General features: G+C 47.4%; 2 protein-coding genes across 9 annotated transcripts in view; one reads left to right on the forward strand and one right to left on the reverse strand.

Annotated features, from left to right (window-relative positions):
- The window catches only part of TCP11 (t-complex 11), a 35,086-nt gene extending 24,256 nt beyond the window's left edge, over positions 1-10,830 (forward strand). Inside the window, exon 8 of one of the 2 annotated variants that reach the window (XM_058554542.1) lies at positions 8,923-10,830. In XM_058554542.1, coding sequence (XP_058410525.1) covers positions 8,923-9,211 — 289 coding nt within the window. In that variant the 3' untranslated portion in view covers positions 9,212-10,830. The remainder of the gene's footprint in view (positions 1-8,922) is intronic. The other variant, XM_058554549.1, reaches the window with a different exon arrangement.
- Positions 10,831-11,093: 263 nt separating this feature from the next.
- ANKS1A (ankyrin repeat and sterile alpha motif domain containing 1A) overlaps positions 11,094-17,927 on the reverse strand; it is a 183,655-nt gene continuing 176,821 nt past the window's right edge. For 4 of the 7 annotated variants that reach the window (XM_058554559.1, XM_058554553.1, XM_058554557.1 and 1 more), the window contains 5 exons: positions 17,666-17,737; positions 17,391-17,477; positions 16,711-16,851; positions 14,884-15,054; positions 11,094-13,849 (listed from right to left, as the gene is read on the reverse strand). In XM_058554559.1, the coding sequence (XP_058410542.1) occupies positions 13,730-13,849; positions 14,884-15,054; positions 16,711-16,851; positions 17,391-17,477; positions 17,666-17,737 (591 nt within the window). In that variant the 3' untranslated portion in view covers positions 11,094-13,729. The remainder of the gene's footprint in view (positions 13,850-14,883; positions 15,055-16,710; positions 16,852-17,390; positions 17,478-17,665; positions 17,738-17,927) is intronic. The other 3 variants (XM_058554558.1, XM_058554554.1, XM_058554556.1) reach the window with 2 other exon arrangements.

Raw genomic sequence — 17,927 nt, forward strand, 5'->3', positions numbered from 1 at the left:
CTCTTTGCCTACCCCTTAGATCCTAAAGATTTTATCCTATGTTTTTTGATGAAAGTTTTATGTTTTACATTTAAGTTTGTAATCCATTTTGAGTTAATATTTGTATAAGATGTGAGACTTAGATTGCGGTATATATATTTTTTTGCCTATGGATGTCTAATTGCTCCAGCATTGTTTGTTTAAAAGTCTCTCTTTCCTCCATTGAATTATGTTTGCACCTAGTAAGTTGGGCATATTTGTCTGGGTCTTTTTCTGGGTTCTCTAATCTGTTCTATTGATCTATGTGTCTGTCTCTCTGCCATACCACACAGAGTGATTACTGTAGCTATATAGTAAGTCTTGAAATTGAGTAGACTGATTCCTCCCACTTTATTCTTCTTTTTCAAAGTTTTTTTTAGCTATTCTAGTTCCTTTGCCTTTCCGTAGACTAATTTTGTCTATATCTACAAAAAAACTTGCTAGGATTTTGATAGGGATTTTTGATATCACAAAGATGGTGTGTGTATCTCTCCAGTTATTTAGATCTTCTTTGAGTTCTTTCATCAGCATTGTGTGGTTTTCATCATACAAGTCCTGAACATGTGTTGTTAGATTTACATCTAAGGATTTCATTTTTTTTGAGTGATTATAAATGGTGTTTTATTTTAAATTAATGGTGTCCACATGTTCATTTGTAGAAATAGAATTGATTTTTGTGTGTTTTTATTTTGTATCCCGTGACCTTGCTTAAGTCTTTTATTCTAATAATTTTTTTTTGTAGATTCCATGGAATTTTCTACATAATCATGTAATCTGCAAAAAGGGACAGTTTTATTTCTTCTTTTCTGATATGAATGCTTTTTATTTCCTTTTCTTGCCTTATTGCATTGGCTAGAACTCCCAGCACTTTCAGACTGGTGGTAGTGGAATCCTTTCCTTGTTCCCAGTCTTATGGGGAAAATATTCAGTCTTTTACCATTAAATATAATGTCTGTTGTAGGTTTTTGTAGATATTCTTTATCAAGTTGAAGAAGTTCCCTCTGCATTTTCCTATCACTAATAAAACAAAGTACCACAAAGTTAGTGTCTTGAGACAATGCAAATCTGTTATTTACAGTTCTGGATGTGAGAAGTCCACAATAGGTCTTATGGGCTAAAATTAAGGTGTAGGCAGAGCTGTGTGAGGCTCTAGGGATGTAAAAGTTTCCTATGGCTGCTGTAACAAATTACCACAAACTGAATGGCTTAACAAAAATAGAAATATACTCTCTCACACTTCTGGAGGCCAGAATCAGAATCTGTTTCATTGGGCCAAAATCAAAGTGTCAGTAGGGCTGTATTCCCTCTGGAGGCTCTAGGGGAGAATTCATTCCTTGCCTCTTCCAGCTTCTAGTGGCTGCTGGCATTCCTTTACTCGTGGCCGCATTACTCCAATCTCTGCCATCATGGTCACATGGAGATCACATGGTCCTCTTCTGTGTGTATCTAATCTCTTTCTGCCTCTCCCTTATAAAGATACTTGTGACTGGGTTTAGGGCCCCCCCCCACATAATCCAGGGTAATCTCCCCATCTCAAGATCCTTAATCACATAGGAAAAGAACCTTTTCCTTATAAGATAATTGTTATGGATTGAATTGTGCCCACCCCCCAATCATATGTTGAAGTCCTAACCCCCAGTACCTCAGAATGTGACCTGTTTGGAAATAGGGTCATCACAGATGTAATTGGTTAACATGAGGTCACATTGGAGTTGAGTGGGTTCTTAATCCAATCTGACTAGTGTCTTTATGAAAAGACATGTGCCATATGAAGAGATAGACACAATAATCTAAAGACTCAAGGAAAACGCCATCTACAAGCTAAGGGTCACATGAAGCTACCAGAAACTAGAAAAGAAACATGGAATAGATTCTCCCTCATAGTCCTCAGAAGGAACTAACTCTACTGATACCTTGATTTCAGACTTCTAGCCTTCAAATAAAACACATTTATTGTCTGTTTAAGCCACCTAGTTTGTGCTTTGTTATGGCAGCCCTAGAAAACTAATAAAGTAACGTTTCTTATTAGTTCCCAGAACTAATAAAGGTTCTGGGAATTAGGACCTAATATCTTTGGGTGGCCATCATTCAGCCTACTACAAAGAAGAATGTTTCGTTGACTTTTCTAGCTTCTAGAGACTGTGCACATTCCTTGGCTGGTAGCCCCTTTCTCCATCACTACAACCTTTGCTTCAGTCATATCTCCTCTCACTTTTACCCTCCTCCCTCCCCCTTTAATAACCCTATGTTTACCTTTGGCCTTTCTGGATAATTCGGGATAATCTCCCCATCTCGAGATCTTTGATTTAGTCACATTTGCAAAGTATCCTTTGCCATGTATTGTAACATATTCACGGGTTCTGTTGATTAGGATGTGGACATCTTTAGGGAGCTATTATTCACCCTCTATTTCCATTTTTCTGAGAGTTTTTATCATGAATGGTGTTGAATTTTATTAATTTTTTTCCTGCATAAATTGATAAAATAATGTGATTTTTCTTCTTTAGGTTGTTGTTATGTTGGATTACATTGATCTTCAAATATTGACCAGCCTTGCATCCCTGAAATGAACTCCACTTGGTCGTGATATATAATTATTTTTATATATATTTGAATTCTACTGGGTAATCTTTTGTTAAGGATTTTTTGTGCCTATATTCATGAGGGATATTGGTCTGTAGTTTTCTGTTTTTGTACTTTCTTTGTTGGTCTTGGCATCAGAGTAATACTAGCTCATAGTATGAATGAATTAGGAAGGGTTCATCCTCTTCTGTTTTCTGGATCAGATTGTATAGAATTGTTGTTAATTCTTCTTTAAACATTTGGTAGATTCTCCAGTGAAATCATCTGGGCTTAGAGATTTTTATTTTTTAATTATGGATTCAGTATTTTTAGTGCTACTCAAATTATCTGTTTCACATTGGGTGAGTTGTGGTAGTGTATGTTTTTTAAGGAATTGGTCTATTTTGACTAAGTTGTCAAATTTATTTGTGTAGAGTTGTGGACAGTATTCTCTTATTATCCTTTTGATGTCTGCAGGGTCTGTAGTGATAGCCGTTGTTTCATTCCTGATACCTTTGGTAATCTATTGCTTCTGTCTTTTTCTTTGTCAGTTGGCTATAGGTTTGTTAATTTTATTGATCATTTCATAAAACAAGCTCTTTGTTTCATTGATATTTTCCTATTTTCTGTTTTCATTTTCATTGACTTTTGCTTTTATCTTTATTATTTCCTTCCTTCGGGTTTATTTTGCTCTTCTTTTTTGAGATTCTTGAGGGTAGCGGTCTAGATCGATTGATTTAAGTCTTTTCCTCTTTTCCAATGTATGCATTTACTGCTATGAATTTCCTTCTCAGCACTACTTTACCTTGTCCCACAAATTTTCATATGTTGTATATTCATTTTCATTCAGTTTAATGTACATTTTGATTTCCCTTGATATTCTCTTTGACTCATGGATTATTTAGAAGTGTGTTTGTTTACAAGTGTTTAGAGAATTTACTGTTATCTTTCTGTTAGTGATTTCTACTTTGAATCTCTTGTGGTTCAAGAACACACTATGTATGATTTTAATTCATTTAAATTTGTTGAGCTTTGTTTTATGGCCCAGGATATGATCCATCTTGGGATATGTTCCATGGGCACTCGAAAAAAATGTGCATTCTGCTCTTGTTGGCCAGAGTGTTCTGTAAATGCCAGTGAGATCCTGCTGGTTGGTGGTGGTGTTGAGTTCTTCTGTATCCTTGCTGATTTTCTCTCTAGTTGTTCTATCAGTTGTTGACAGAGTCTCCAATTGAGTTGAAGTCTCCAGCTATATTTGTTGTATTAGTCTGCTCAGGCTGCCATAACAATATACCATAGAAATGTATTTTTCTCACTGTTGTGGAGGCTGGAAAGTCCCAGATCAAGGTCCAACAGGGTCAGTTTCTGGTGAGGACTCTTCCTGGCTTATAGACGGTCGCCTTCTTGCTGTGTCCTCACATGGCCTTTTCTCAGTGCCTGTGTCAAGAGACAGACAGATTTCTCTCTCTCTTCCTCTTCTTGTAAGGCCAGCAATCCTACTGAATTAGGATCTCACCCCTATGACCTCATTTAACCGTAATTACCTTCTAAAAACCCTGTCTCCAAATATAGTTGCATTGGGGGTTAGGGCTTCAAGATATGAATTTTGGAGGGACAGTTCAGTTTGTAGCATTTGTGGATTTGTCTACTGGCATACTGTGCTTTATTGCACTTCACAGATATAGCATTCTTTACAAGACCCTCCACCAGCAGAAAGATTACAACTTATTGAAGGCTTAGATGATGGTTAGCATTTTTTAGCAATGAAGTATTTTCTAATTATGATATATACATTTTTTAAGACATAATGCTATTGCACACTTAATAGACTACAATATAGTGTAAACATAACTTTTATATGCACTGGGAAACCAAAAAATTTATCTGACTTGCTTTATTGTGATATTTGCTTTATTACAGTGGTCTAGAACCAAACCTGCAATGTCTTGGAGGTGTCCCTGTATTTCCCTTTTCAGTTTGGTCAGTTTTTGCCTCACATATTTTACAGCTCTGTTGTTAGGTACATTTAGGATTGATATGTCTTCTTGGTGGATTGACCCTTTTATCATTATATAATGCCTCCCTCTCTTGTAATTTTCTTTGTTCTGAAGTCCACTTTGTGAGATATTAATATAGCCACTCCCGCTTTCCTTCAATTAATGTTTGCATTATATATCTTTTCCCACCTTTTTATTTTCAGCCTGCCTGTATTGTTATTTGAGGTGAGTTTCTTGTAGATAGCATATAGTTGGTTCATGTTTTTAATCTACTCTGCCAATCTGTCTTTTTAATTGGTGTGTTAGATCATTTAAATTTAGTATAATTATGATATGGTAGGGCTTAAGTTTGGCATTTATTTTTGTTTTCTAGTTATTCTATATTTTCTTTTCTCTATTCTTTTTCCTATCTCCCTGTGAGTTACTTGAAAAAAATTTTTTAATTCCATTTCAATTCATCTGTAGTGTTTTGTGTTTTCTCCTTGCATAACTTTTTTAGTGTTTGCTCTAGGTATAACCTACATATACAACTTGCCACAGCTTACTGGTGTCATCATTTATCAGTTCGAGTAAAATATAGAAACCTTACCTCTCTTTACAACCCTTTACCCTCCCCATTTAAAAGATAATTGTCTTAAATATTTCCTCTACATGCATTTAGAACCACATTAGACTGTTATAATTTTTGCTTCAACCAGCAAACATAATTTAGAAAACTCAAGAGGAGAAGGAAAGTCTGTTGTATGTACCCATATTTTTGCTTAATGTTCGTTCATTTTTCCTGATGTTCCAAGGTTCCCTTTTTTATCATTTCCTATTTAGAAAACTTTTTCACCAGTCTTTTAGCGTGGGTCTGCTGGTGACTAAGTCCCTTAGTTTTTTTTCATCTGAGAATGTCTTGATTCCTCTTCATTCCTGAAGAATATTTTCATAGGGTATAGGATTCTGAGTTCACAGGTCTTTTCTTTCAGCACGTGAAAAATATCCTACTACTTTCTTCTGGCCTCCACAGTTCTGCTGAGAAACCCACTGTCATTCAAATTACTTTTCCCCTAAAGGTAAGGTGTCATTTTTCTCTCACTGCTTTCAAGAATTTTTTGTCTTTAATTTTCTGAAGTTTAATTATGATGTATCTTGGCATGGATTTCTTTTATCTGGTTTGGGGTATGCTTAGCTTCTTGAATCTGTAGGTTTACATATCTTGCCAAATTTGGTAAGTTTTCAGCCATTATTTTGTGGAGTACTTTTTCAGCCCCACTCCCTTTCTCCTCTCTTTCTGCGACTCCACTGACACAAATGTTTGATCTTTTGTTATAATCCCACAGGTCCCTGAGACTTGCTCCATTTTTTTTTCAATCAATTTCTGTTGTTACAAGTGGGTAATTTCTAGTGTTCTATCTTCCAGTTTTTGGGTTCTGTCTCTTTCCTATCCATTCTGCTGTTGAGCCCATCCACTGAGATTTTAATTTTGGTTCTTGTATTTTTCAGGAGCAGCCTTGTTACTGCCGGGCAATGGTGAGAGTTCTCTCCACCAGGCCTCCTCTGACAGCACCCCAATGGGAGTGTTGGGTGAGGGCATTACAGCATGGTGAGGGCGGAAGTCTAGGCTCCCCACTTCACCTTTGGCTGGCCTAGGTAGTGGTGGGGTCACCATTTTGTTTTCCTGTGGTATTTGGATGGAGTAGAGTGGTTAGTGTGTAAAATCTTTCTGTCTTGCTAGGCTGCCCCTTTTCCAGTCCTTTGGCTACAGAGAGCAGGCTTTTGTTTGGGCTTTGTCTGTGCCCATTGGTTTCTGCCAGGGGTTTTCATTGTACCCAGCGAGAAGAATGGGGACAAGTAGGTACGTCTACTTGATCTTTCTGGAAGCAGAAGGTCCAGTGTACTTTTTTTTGTGAAGATTAGCCCTGAGCTAACATCCGTTGGCAATCATCCTCTTGTTGCGGAGGAAGACTGGCCCTGGGCTAACATCCATGCCCATCTTCCTCTACTTGATATGGGACACCTGCCACAGCACGGCTTAATGAGCAGTGCCTAGGTCCGCGCCCAGGACCTGAACCTGCGAACCCCAGGCCGCTGAAGCAGAGCCTGCGAACTTAACCGCTATGCCACAGGGCCGGCCCCTCCAGTGTACTTTTTTTTGATAGCTATTATCAAGCTGTGCTTTGTTACATGTGGTGCAAACATTATTTTAAATTGTTTCTTTTTTTTAATGGTGTATTTTACTATGCAGAAATGTTTGATTTTTATATAGTCAAATATATTAATCTTTAAAGAAATGGATCCAGAGTTTTGTAACATGCTTGGAAAGGCCTTTCTCATACCAAGATTATGAAAAAAAAAAAAAGTCTCCCATTTTCTTCTAGCTTTGTTGGGGTTTAATTTTTTTTACACTTAAGTATGTGAGCCATCTGGAATTTATTTTAGTGTAAGTAGGAATAGGACTTGCCCTGCACCGTTCCCATCCCCCCCATGGCTACCCAGTTGTCCCAGCTCCATTTACTGGATAATAAATATTTTATGGTGTTAGGGAAATTCTTTAATTTGGTAAATGCTTGTTTATAATAGTGTTCCTAACAGCTGAGTCCTGACAGCAGCAGTCAGAGTCCTAGAGGCTGCCGTGAGCAACGGATAGTCAAACCTCTGGTCTCCTTGGATGTTAGTTGACGACAGCTGTGCTGTGTGAGCCACACGGTTTGAAGTGCGTGACATACTGAAAAGTCTGCCTGTCCCTGTCTGCTGGGATTCAGGTGGCACCTAGATACCCACTAGGTGTAGGAAGCCAGAGGTGGCCAAGGCTGACGAGGGTGTTGTGAGCTGCCCTGGAAAGTGTTCCAGTTTGCAAAGTTCTGTCTCTTCAGTAGCCTGGTCCCTGCTGAATGGTAATCGGCCTCAGCCGACAGTGGTAATGCCCCAGCTACCTGGGCGCCTGGACCACAGAACATCTGTGAAGGGGGGACTGGTGAGGACATGGGGGAGTGTGACAGAAATGTGCCCCTGATGGGGACAAGAGAGCAGCACATAGAAGAGGCCTTGTGAGGGTCCACCTCATGCTGCATTCTAAGACACAAGAGCAAAAGGCAGTGCCCGACTCCTGATAGCTCTTTCTGCCTCCATGTCCTGAGGAGACCAGTTTGTAGACCACTGACTAAAGTGAGTCAGAGGGCATGGGAAAAGGTAAGGGGTGGAGACAGGGCGGATGGATGCAGTTGTATCCCATCCATCCCTTCTTTGAAGCTGCCCCAACCCATTCCTCCTCCCAGTCCTTCCATTCTCTCCCTTCTCTTAACTCTGGTTCCCATTTGGCCAGGTGTAGCACTGCCTGTGGCTCACAATGGCAGGCCTGGGTGCCCCGTGTGACTTGGTCTGTCTCTCTCCACCCATCAGGCCCCCGAGGCACAATCAGCACTGCGTTCTGGGGTTAGGCAGAATAAGAGTCACACAGTAAGGCTTCTGAGTGGCACCAAAAGGGATTATGATAGTGGCAATGTGTCCTGGTACCCTGTTCCAGAGGAACAGTGACACTAATTATGACCAGACCCTTCTCTTCTGGCTGTAACGTTTTTCTGCACAGAAAAGAGGTGCCAAAGCCAGGGAGCAAGGTGGGGTGAGGATGGTGAACCCTGTTTTCTACATACATACAATTGGGGTATTGCATTAGATCAGTGATTCTCTTCTAAAACCCTTTAACAAATTGAGTATTTCACAGAAACTCATGAATAAGAGTGTTCAGTGTTAGGCTCCTCGGGTTGAAGCAGGCATGGGATCAGGGGCTCTGAGGACAGCTTGAAGCCACTGGACTAGACAGTTTCTAAGGTCTCCTCCAGCTGGCCCTAGGCAGGTGTTTTAACCTTTCTGAGCCTCAGTTTCCTTCTCTATAAGTGGAGAGAATACTTACCCAGAAAGGTGTGAGGGTTAGTGAGACAAATGCCTAGCTGAGACACTAGGCATGAGACAAATGCCTAGTGAGACAAAGCTGCTAGCAGGTTTGGAACACAGGTGCTCAATCAGTGAAGGGGTCACTAGTGTCATTTGTGCCTCCCCCCCGCCCCCCACCACCCGGCTCTGGGAGCACTCCATCCCTCTGGATCCCCACAGCCCTGGGACTGTCCTGGAGGACTCGCAGCATGGCTTTGGGCTGGTAGGTAGCTGTGGTATTTTTGAGACTTAACCAACCTCCACAATCAAACTAAGGTCCTTAAGGGAGACACTTTTCTCCCACGTCGCTCGATCCCCCATGCTGCTGTGTACACAGACGTTCAGTAAATGCCTGTGGGTTGACCAGCCCAGACCAGGAGGCAGAGGAGCTGTAGCGATAACCAGAATGTGGCCCCTTGCCCCTAAACAGGTTAACTCGGACAATCCCTCCTGCTGAAGACTGCTACACAGAGCAGAAGCCCCAGACTCATCCCAGCCAAGCGGAGCAGGACACTCACCCCGACCCAGAGCCAGCGCCAAGCCTGTACCCGCACTTCTGCCAGAAATCAAGAAACCTTCCAATTAAAAGACTCCAAAAAGTAAGGCTGGTTTCATGTCGCTTCTCATTTATTAATTCAGTCTGTTCTAGGTTGTACAGTTATGAAAATAACAAAACCAAAGCTGGAAGCCCAGGAATATTTACACTCTCGCTCACGTAGTGAGGTCAGTCTATGTTGTTGCACAGATTGGTTATGTTTGGTACCACAAGATGTCTGTAATTTGGACAAGATCGGACAGATTAACAATTATATGTACAGTAAAATAAAAGGGGAAGTCATTCAAGTATCAAAATACAAAGATTAAATAACATTTTTATTACAATTCAGTCCCATTGCCACACCATTAGCAACAACACTTCTGTGAACTGCATCTGACAGTCCTTCTGCAGGCTTGGGCATCTCAAAAACTGACAGAGCTCCGACTAGCTTTCTAATGTGACGACTGCAACTATGCTTGCTGCCTGCTCACCCTGAGGCTTCTCAGGAACTCCCCCCAGATCTGAGGCTGAAGCCCAAGAGGGATGTGGAGGCGTAACAGATGAAGAGCCTGTCAGGAGGGAAGTCCTCCTGCCCAGAGTGGCTGGTGAGCAGAAAGGAGGCGAGCAGAGAGCCTGCGGCCGGGACAGGTGCTGACCCCATTTCAAGTCTCGCCTACACAGGCTCCTGCACGATTCAGAAACGCAACGACAGGGCTGCCACACTGCGTGGCCCACACTCAGACATGCAGAAGCGGGGCTCTGCCACTTGACACCTGTCCTTGAAGTTATAATAGTCCTTTCTAGAGAAGGGACAGTACCTGCCCTGGAGGAGGAGTGAAAAAGAAAGACTCAGTCCTTTCCTTTCTTGACTATCCAGAAATAAACCAATCTCAAAGCAAAATGCAGAGCCAGAGCAGACTAGCCAAGGCTTTCCAATATGAAAACACCCTGAATAAATAAAGAAGATATAGCAGCTTCAAGGGGAGGAACACCTACATATGACAAAAATGAAAACAAAAAGACAGCTTGAGGAGCTCATTGTAGTGTCTACACAGTTTTCCTTTGGGACCTGCCACCTACCAAGAGGGGCCTACCTCAACGAGACCCAGCCCTCCTCAGGAGGAAGGAAGGGAGGAAGGGTACCAGCACGAGCACTGCAGCAGGAGCAGCACCAGTGACCCAACCCCCTCACGCTTCCTTGTCAGTGCTGGGAGAAAGCAGGGGCTGACACGGCACAGCGGGAGCTGACGGGAATCCTCCCGGGCCCTGGAAGAAGCAGAAGGTGAAGTCGAACATCCAGGGGTGGAGGTCCTTGTTTAGTACCGAGAAGTGGAGGATCAGCTGCCTCTACTCCAGAGGGTGGTGACTCCCGGGGTCTGCAGTGCTGGGCAGCTCGGCAGAGAGGAAACCCACAGGGTCCTGCCTCAAGGCAGGAGGAAGACACAGCCCTGCTTTCAAATTCTGGCCAACCACTGGGGTTGTGAGTGTGCCCAAGAGCACTCTCCCCGCACATACACAGCAGCAGAGAATTTTAATTCACAACCTTTGCTGGGAAAGAGACGTGCTGTCAAAGCCTGGAACACTGATCCTGGGACCAGACTGCACATGCCAGCAAGGCCTTGGGTCTGCTGAGTGACCCACAGGAGGAAACGCTCCTCTCTGCTCCCTACTCTGGAAGGTACTGGACAAGCAGCTGACCTGGCTCAGCCTCACAGGAATTAGTCCTTTTGTTTCTATTATACTCTAGGGGGAGGAACCAAAGTTAAAAAACTTTGAAACCTAAGTTTAAAAAGCAAAGCAAGCCAGGGGCCGGCCCGGTGGCGCAAGCGGTTAGGTGCGCGCGCTCCGCTGCGGCGGCCCGGGGTTCGCTGGTTCGGATCCCGGGCGCGCACCGAAGTACTGCTTGGTGGGCCATGCTGTGGCGGCGTCCCATATAAAGTGGAGGAAGATAGGCACTGATGTTAGCCCAGGGCCGTCTTCCTCAGCAAAAAAAAAAAAAAAGAGGAGGATTGGCGGATGTTAGCTCAGGGCTGATCTCCTCACAAAAAAAAAAAAAAAAAAAAGCAAAGCAAGCCAGCAAGAGGGCTTAAGCGGCAGTGGTGCACCAGGACGCCAGCCTGCCCTGAAGGCCACACTAGGGGAGAATCAAATTGACTGTCACCTTATTTAGCCTTCTCTAGACTTAGAGCCAGGGATGAGCTCAGCAGCTGAAAATACAACAGTCAAACCAATAATTCAGAGAATCAAAATGAGTCCTGAACACACAGACCTGATTAGAGACATCACAGATTGGCAGGCAGCAGTCTTAGCTAACCTACCCATTAATGCCCAAAACAAAGCTGCTTTTCCTCCTTCCTGACTCGACTCAGGCAGTCTGAGGTCACCAGAGCGCCCAGGGCAGTGCTCTGACCACTGGCAGGCCAGAGCCCAGCAAGCAACCCAGAGCTCCAGGCACTGGCTCAGACTTCATGGCACCAGGAGCTGGTCGCTCATCTCCATTTGGCCCCTGGACCTTCACATTTGGAACCCCAGAAATGGACCGGAAGCCTTTGCTTTTGCCAGGTGCCTCTAAGGCTGTGTTCTTACTGCTGTAAAGCTGTGTCAGCTCTAGACAGGGACAAGAAGTTGTGCTGTTCATAAGAACAACAACTAACTTGGATGGGTTTGAAAAGCAGATTCTAACAAACCTACTCAGTTTTGCCCCTTGCACCTGCTGCTTTTAATTCACCGCAGGCCACTGCCTTCTCTTCAGACCTACCAGACCACGCCAAGAGCCCATCCCATGGACACGGGGGCTGGATAGACTGACCTCTTAGCCCATCTCAGGTCCCCTGTCCTCTGACCCTATGGCCATTTGTCTAAAGATTGGCAGTTTAACCTAGAGGTTTGAGCTGAGTGTTAAAGTTCATTTTATAAAAAAAAAATTTTTTCTATTAAAAATATGTTCTGGACAAGTCACTTCTTGACCCTCTGGAGTTCCAGTCTCATCTGCTAGAGGCCTGGAGTGCTTCTCTGCAGCCAGGGCAAGGCTCGCTCTGTAAGACCTGGTGGTGGCAGGTCCAGGCCAAGCAGCTGAGAGGAGGTCCTATGGGCAGAGGCTGGGCCTGGGTCTTCAAAGCTGCAGGTGAGACAGTGGTGGTGGTGGCAGCGGTGGGGGCCTGTGCTCCCATGTCTGTATTTCCGCAGCACAGTTGGTTCCTCAGTGGCTCAGCTTGGCAGAAGCAAACACAATGGGGGGAGGAAAGGGTTAACCAAAGGGGCCTGCACAAGGTGGAGGAAACTGAGAGGAAACTTGGAAACAGACAGAAGTCCCTCACAGCCTCCCCTGAGCGCCCTCCGTGGCCTGCTCCGAGCGCCCATGGCTCACTGCCGCCTCTGGCTCAGTGCGTCTGCTCGAGAAGGCACAAGGACAGGCAGGAGCACCCACCCTGGTTAATCACCTTGGGTTTCAACTCTCAAGTATTTGTTGCAACTTACTGGCTTTTCTACTGGACTATGCTATGTTTGCACTGGTTCCTACCAGAACTGCTGCCTTCCTGTCTCCTGCCATCTAAGCTGCTATGCCCACACCAGAGAACGTGGGGCTTCTTCAAGGCCTCAACTCCAAGATCCCAGCTGCTGAACTGCTTTGAGGTGACAGAGTGCACAGCCTGCCCTCTCAGAGGAGTTGAGAGGCTGAGGGCAGCTGATCAGGGAAGGGACTGGGTGATGGCTGACTATCTTTGATCCCCACACTGTGGAGAAGTGTCAGAAAGTTCCTGGAGGACAATGGCAGTTGCTCAGTCCAGGTCCCTGTCCTCGAGCAGCTCCGTTCTATGAGGAAAGGTGTACCGTGTGTGCAGGGCACAGGCCTCCCTCTTGCTGGGTCCTACAGGAAGGCCTTCCTCCTCGGTGAGCTAGACTCCAGAGCCAGCCTTGTGACTCACTGGCGAAGACATGAGGGGCTGACCACATACATGCCATCCCATTCCTTAGAGTGGAAGACCCATTAGGATCAAGAAACCCCAGCAGAGTGAAGCCAGCCTATGGGTGTTCAGATGCTCAGAGCCCCATGCTTTGGAGTCAGGCACGTGCCCAAGGGCCTGGCACAGACCCTGGGCCCTCACAGAAAGCAGTCTGACCCTGGTCAAGCCACATCGCTGAGCTCAGGGTCTCACAGGGGGAGGCCAGCACCTTAGAGCAGAGGAGAAAGGGACGGCTGCAGGCCAGCTGTGAGCGGAGTGCAAGGGGATTCTGGCACCAGGTGTCACAGTGGTTGGTTGTGTCAGGAAAGGTGCAGACAGCTAGCTCTTGGCAGCGGCACCCAGTTGTGGCTCAGCATAGGAGACAGGAGAGGAGAGCCGGCAGGGAGCCCAGGGAGCTGCCACTGGTGCTGTTTGGACTCTGCTCGAAGACTGCCCTACCCTCAGGATTCACAGTGCCTGCCCGCTGAGGCTTCCTGGGAGCAACGGGGCCCCGTTAGCCCCCCTGGAGCCCACCTCAGAGGCAACTCACCCCCCCAAGCTGTCCTCGCCCAAGGGGGTAATTCACAGTGTCCGGTGGTGTTAGGTACAAGCTGTGAGTGTGCAGTGTCTAGAGCTGCTGCCCAGGAGGAGAGCAGTCCCATTGGGGGTGGGGCCTTGGCGTCAGCAGCTGGAAGGAGAGTTGAGAACAGCAGGAAGATCGGATGGCAAGGCACAGTGAGACAGGGAGCGGGTGGTTAGAAGATAGTGGTCTCATACTTGGTGCTGAGGCTCCGCTTAGAGTCTGGTTTGGGGTCCACAACCCAGGAAACACTGGCATGGGACTGGGCATCTGGGTCCATATCGGGTGGTTCCAGCTGCCAAGGAAGAAGGGTGGAGAGTCAGGGAATGTTGTGCCTGTCAGGGGGCAAGAGGGCCCAGCTTTCCCTTCCACCCCGCACCAGGCCATGCTGGTGTCAGTATCCCAGGATGGGCAGCCCTTGTTCTCCTTAGCCAAAGAGCAAGCTCTCTGGGGGTGGGGTGACAGAAGTGACACCCTCCCTGGAGCATCATGGGAGGGCCGCCTCTGGGCCTTACCAGGGGCAACTTCCCCCAGAGATTTCTTGGAGCAGCTCAGTTAAAGGAGCCCTGCCCTGCCTAAGCATCATGCTCTAAGCCCCAAACCTGTTCACAGTGGCAAGAAGGGGGTCAGGGGTTTGGAAACTCCAAGCCTCAGGTCCCTCTGGCAGGGCCAGAGAGCGCACCCTGGGCAAGACCACAGCGGATGCCCCAGACCTCTGGGAAGAGGAGGACACACAGCAGAAAAACAGAAAACTAAAGCACACACAGGAATGGCAGGAGGGCAGCTCAGGAAAGAATGTCACGCAGGCAGAGAGGGAGAGGCCACGAGAGTCTCAGAAAGCTCACGGTCGCTTCGGGGAGATTGACACACAGACAGCAGGTGGTGTAAAGACCTTGACTCCAGGACTAACAGACGGCAGCGGTAGGTAAGAAGGACGATGGGTGGTGCAGGTGTGACAGTAACAACAGCGACTATCAGGGGACAGCGGCACCTAGGGTGCAGAGCAAAGCAGACACAGACACGGGGCGACGTTACCGGGGGCTTGCCTGCAGGCTGTGCTCTCTACAGCCCCGTGATGCCAAGGCCCTGGGGAGCCTGGCAATGGAGGGAGCAGGCGGCCCGGGGATGAGCAGCTGCCCACCTCAGCTTAGAGGGCTGCTGCCCTCCTGGGTGAGGACCTCCATGGCAGGCGCCTAATTAACAGGGCTGTTTCCTGAGGGGCCAGCTGTATGAAGTGTGAGAAGACCCTCTTTGTGCCTGGCTCCACCCCACGCCCTCGAATCCCAGGATCAGGGGGATGGGGAATCTTGGCGACTGGGGCCCACGTACTGCTGACTTCCTCGTGCCGACCCGAGGCTTAGGCACCGGTTTGGAAGATTTTGTTTCAATCATCTCAGCTGCAGAGGCCACCCCGGGCCTGGACTTCTGAGCCTGCAGGGCCAGCTGATAGGCCACCTCGAATGCCTGCCCCAGCGTCAGGATGATCTCGTAGGTCAGGTTCTGGGAGGAAACAGAGCACAACTTAAGCACGTGGGACTGAGGAGCCACCTCATCCTCTTCTCTAAACCTGCCCTGGCCTTACACCCCTGAGCACAGGCAAGACAGGTAACGAGTACAGTCCATTCTGCTAGAACATTTGTTTTGAAAACACAAGTTTGTCCCAAGATGACTGATACATTAGGGAACATTCTGAGCATAACACACATTTTGTTTCCTCTTGCATGATTTTGTCAGAGAGAAACACCAGGTGAATGCAACAACTGCACCCCGCTGACCAAGTCACCTGGGAATACATACAACATGACCAGTCAGAGGACAGTGAGCCACCCAGCCACACCTGGTATCTCAACTTTCCACTGGATTCCACCGCATCACGATAACGCACTAGCTACAACCCTTCCAAGGGCCACCCGACTGTGTGGCCCCGCACCCTGCCCCTTTCCTGTCCCTCTATTCTGTAGTGCTCCTCTCTGTTCTGTTTCTCTCTCTTTCTAGCTCTCTCTCGTTCTCTTCCTCTCGCACACAGGCTGGCGGGAGTGCAGGCACACGCCCACAACCAATTTCAAGTCTCTGTCAAGGTCGAGTGCCATGTTTATTACAGTATTTATATATTTCTTAACCATTTAATATGAATAAGACAGTGCTAGTGTGTTTATTGGTTCCTGTCTCTTTTTTAACGTGTCACTGACAAAGTCGCCAAGTGCTGGGCCCCAGCCGCCCTTCCCTGTAGACCCTGGTGTTATGGTGTGGGTTTGCATCGCACGGCCATCTTTAGGAGCACATACTCTGTGTTACAGCAGAACTGACTGACATGGAAAATATCAGCTACAGGTAAAAGTGCCAGGAATGACAAGTAGTGGGTGGGTTCCCTCACTTAATCTTCAAAACAACCCTGCAAGGTTGGTCACATTATATCCCCTTGACAGATGAGGAGCCAGGGAGAGGTGAAGTTTCTAAGGTCACACAGCTAGCAAGTGGCAGAGCCAGTTGATGCCAGGCCCAGAGCCAGCACTGTGGTCCCGGGGCCAGGAATGCCTGAGCCCTCTATGTTCCAGAAGCCACAGAGATTTGGGAACTAGCTACTCTCCCTGAGGGCTACAGGGACCTGGACAAAAGTCTGGGGGTGAGGAGATGGCCTGGGGCCCTGTCTCAGGGCAGAGGGAGTCCCTGCTGCACCAGCTGTCGTCTTTGCTTGCCCACAGTCTGTGGGCAGCATGTGTGACAGCTCCCCTCGGCCCAGTGGCTCCAGAGCCCAGCCTGAGCAGGAATCTGAAAGAAAATCTATTGCCAGGAGGGCACTGCTGCCCCCAAGAGGGAGGTAAAGGGCATTTCAGGGAGACTGCCCAGCTCAGGGGTTGGGGAGTTAGGGTAGTAGGTTGACAAATAGTCTAAGGGAGACAAGGGCCTTGGCTGACCTAACAAACACTCAGCTAGAAGCAGGAAAACCTCTGTTACTAGAACCGTGGACTGGCCACTTGTTCTCCTCCGTGCTTCAGTCTCATTGCTGTATAAAGGACTGGACTGGGTGACTGCTGGGGCTTCACTTATGAACCAAACATTTGCTAAGTGCCAACCAGGTACCAGGACAGGACTACACTACAGCCATCTCAATGCAGGGCCCCCTCCAGCTGTGCCCAGCTGCAGGACTCCACCCACCACATCCACTGTGCTGAAGACATGGCAGTAGTGGTGGCTGGTCTGCAGGTCCTTGGTGATGTAGGCAAAGGTACAGAGGTCCTCTGGGTCCTGGGCCGCACAGGAAATGTTCCGGATCTCATGCTCCGCGATGATGTTCTGCTGGGGAAAGCAGGGTCTGGAATTCTCGGGCTCCCTCAGGGCACAACTTAGCCCATTCACCATCACCACCTTTCTTTGTTCCAGCCCAGGGCATCAGCCAAACACTACTACTGTTTTTTGTTTTGGTGGGAGTGAGGGGCAGGGTCTAACCTTGCCTGATTTAGGTTTGGGGTCCCGACCCTTGACCATGGCAACTGAGGGAGTAAAATGTTCACATCCAGCTACCAGCTCTCCAGTGCCTTCTGCCCTCCAGGGGGGGACAAGGAGGGAAGGAGATCAGGAAGGTGGGGGCCCAAATGTGGGGCCTAGGGGAGTCCTTTGCTTATTAAAGGCCTGTGAGCAGGTAAGTGGGCCCAATGGAATCCACGCTGAGGACGATGAGCTGCGGCTGTCTCTAGGTCAGGGCCCCGGGCTCAGGATATGTGCGAGACAAGCACCTGGGCTAGGAGGTGGGAAGGGACACTCTGGGGAAGATACTCAGCTGGCGGGGGATGGGGAGAGGGGTCCTTTCCCGCCAACAGTGCTTGTGAGAAGCACACCTTGTTGGAGGCATCGATGAACTTGACACCTTTGTACGTGATAGACAGGATGATGGTGGGGATCTTCTTCATGTGCTCAGTGGATTTCTACAGGAAATAAGAGGTGGCCCTGTGAATGCCCCTTTTCAGGGCTAAGCCCCTTGGATCCCACAGCCCCCAGCCTCCCCCACTCCTTAGGTAGCATGGCAGAGCCCAGGTGGCTGCAGCTGGTGCCCCCATTTATGCCTTCTGTCCTAGCCAGTATCCCCACACTCTTTCCCACATGGACAACCTACCCGCATCTTGGCACAGGCGTCTTGCGTGGATTCTGTCCCTCGCAGATCTTTGATCAACATGGAGCCCAGATACTGTGGGAGCAAGCAGTGGCTGGGCTTAGGCAGTCTGCATTATCAGCAGGGGCGACCCAACCAATTTGGGACCACAGTGGTTCCCTCTCCCAATGACTCCCTTCCCCAATCTTGGCTGGGGAGGCCCTCCCTTTCCCCTCTGGCTAAGCCTACCCAGAGGCCCTCCTTCCCCCTAGGTGCTGGGAGTGTC

This window comes from Diceros bicornis, chromosome 14 (genome assembly GCF_020826845.1).
Source record: "Diceros bicornis minor isolate mBicDic1 chromosome 14, mDicBic1.mat.cur, whole genome shotgun sequence".
Classification (NCBI taxonomy): domain Eukaryota; kingdom Metazoa; phylum Chordata; class Mammalia; order Perissodactyla; family Rhinocerotidae; genus Diceros; species Diceros bicornis.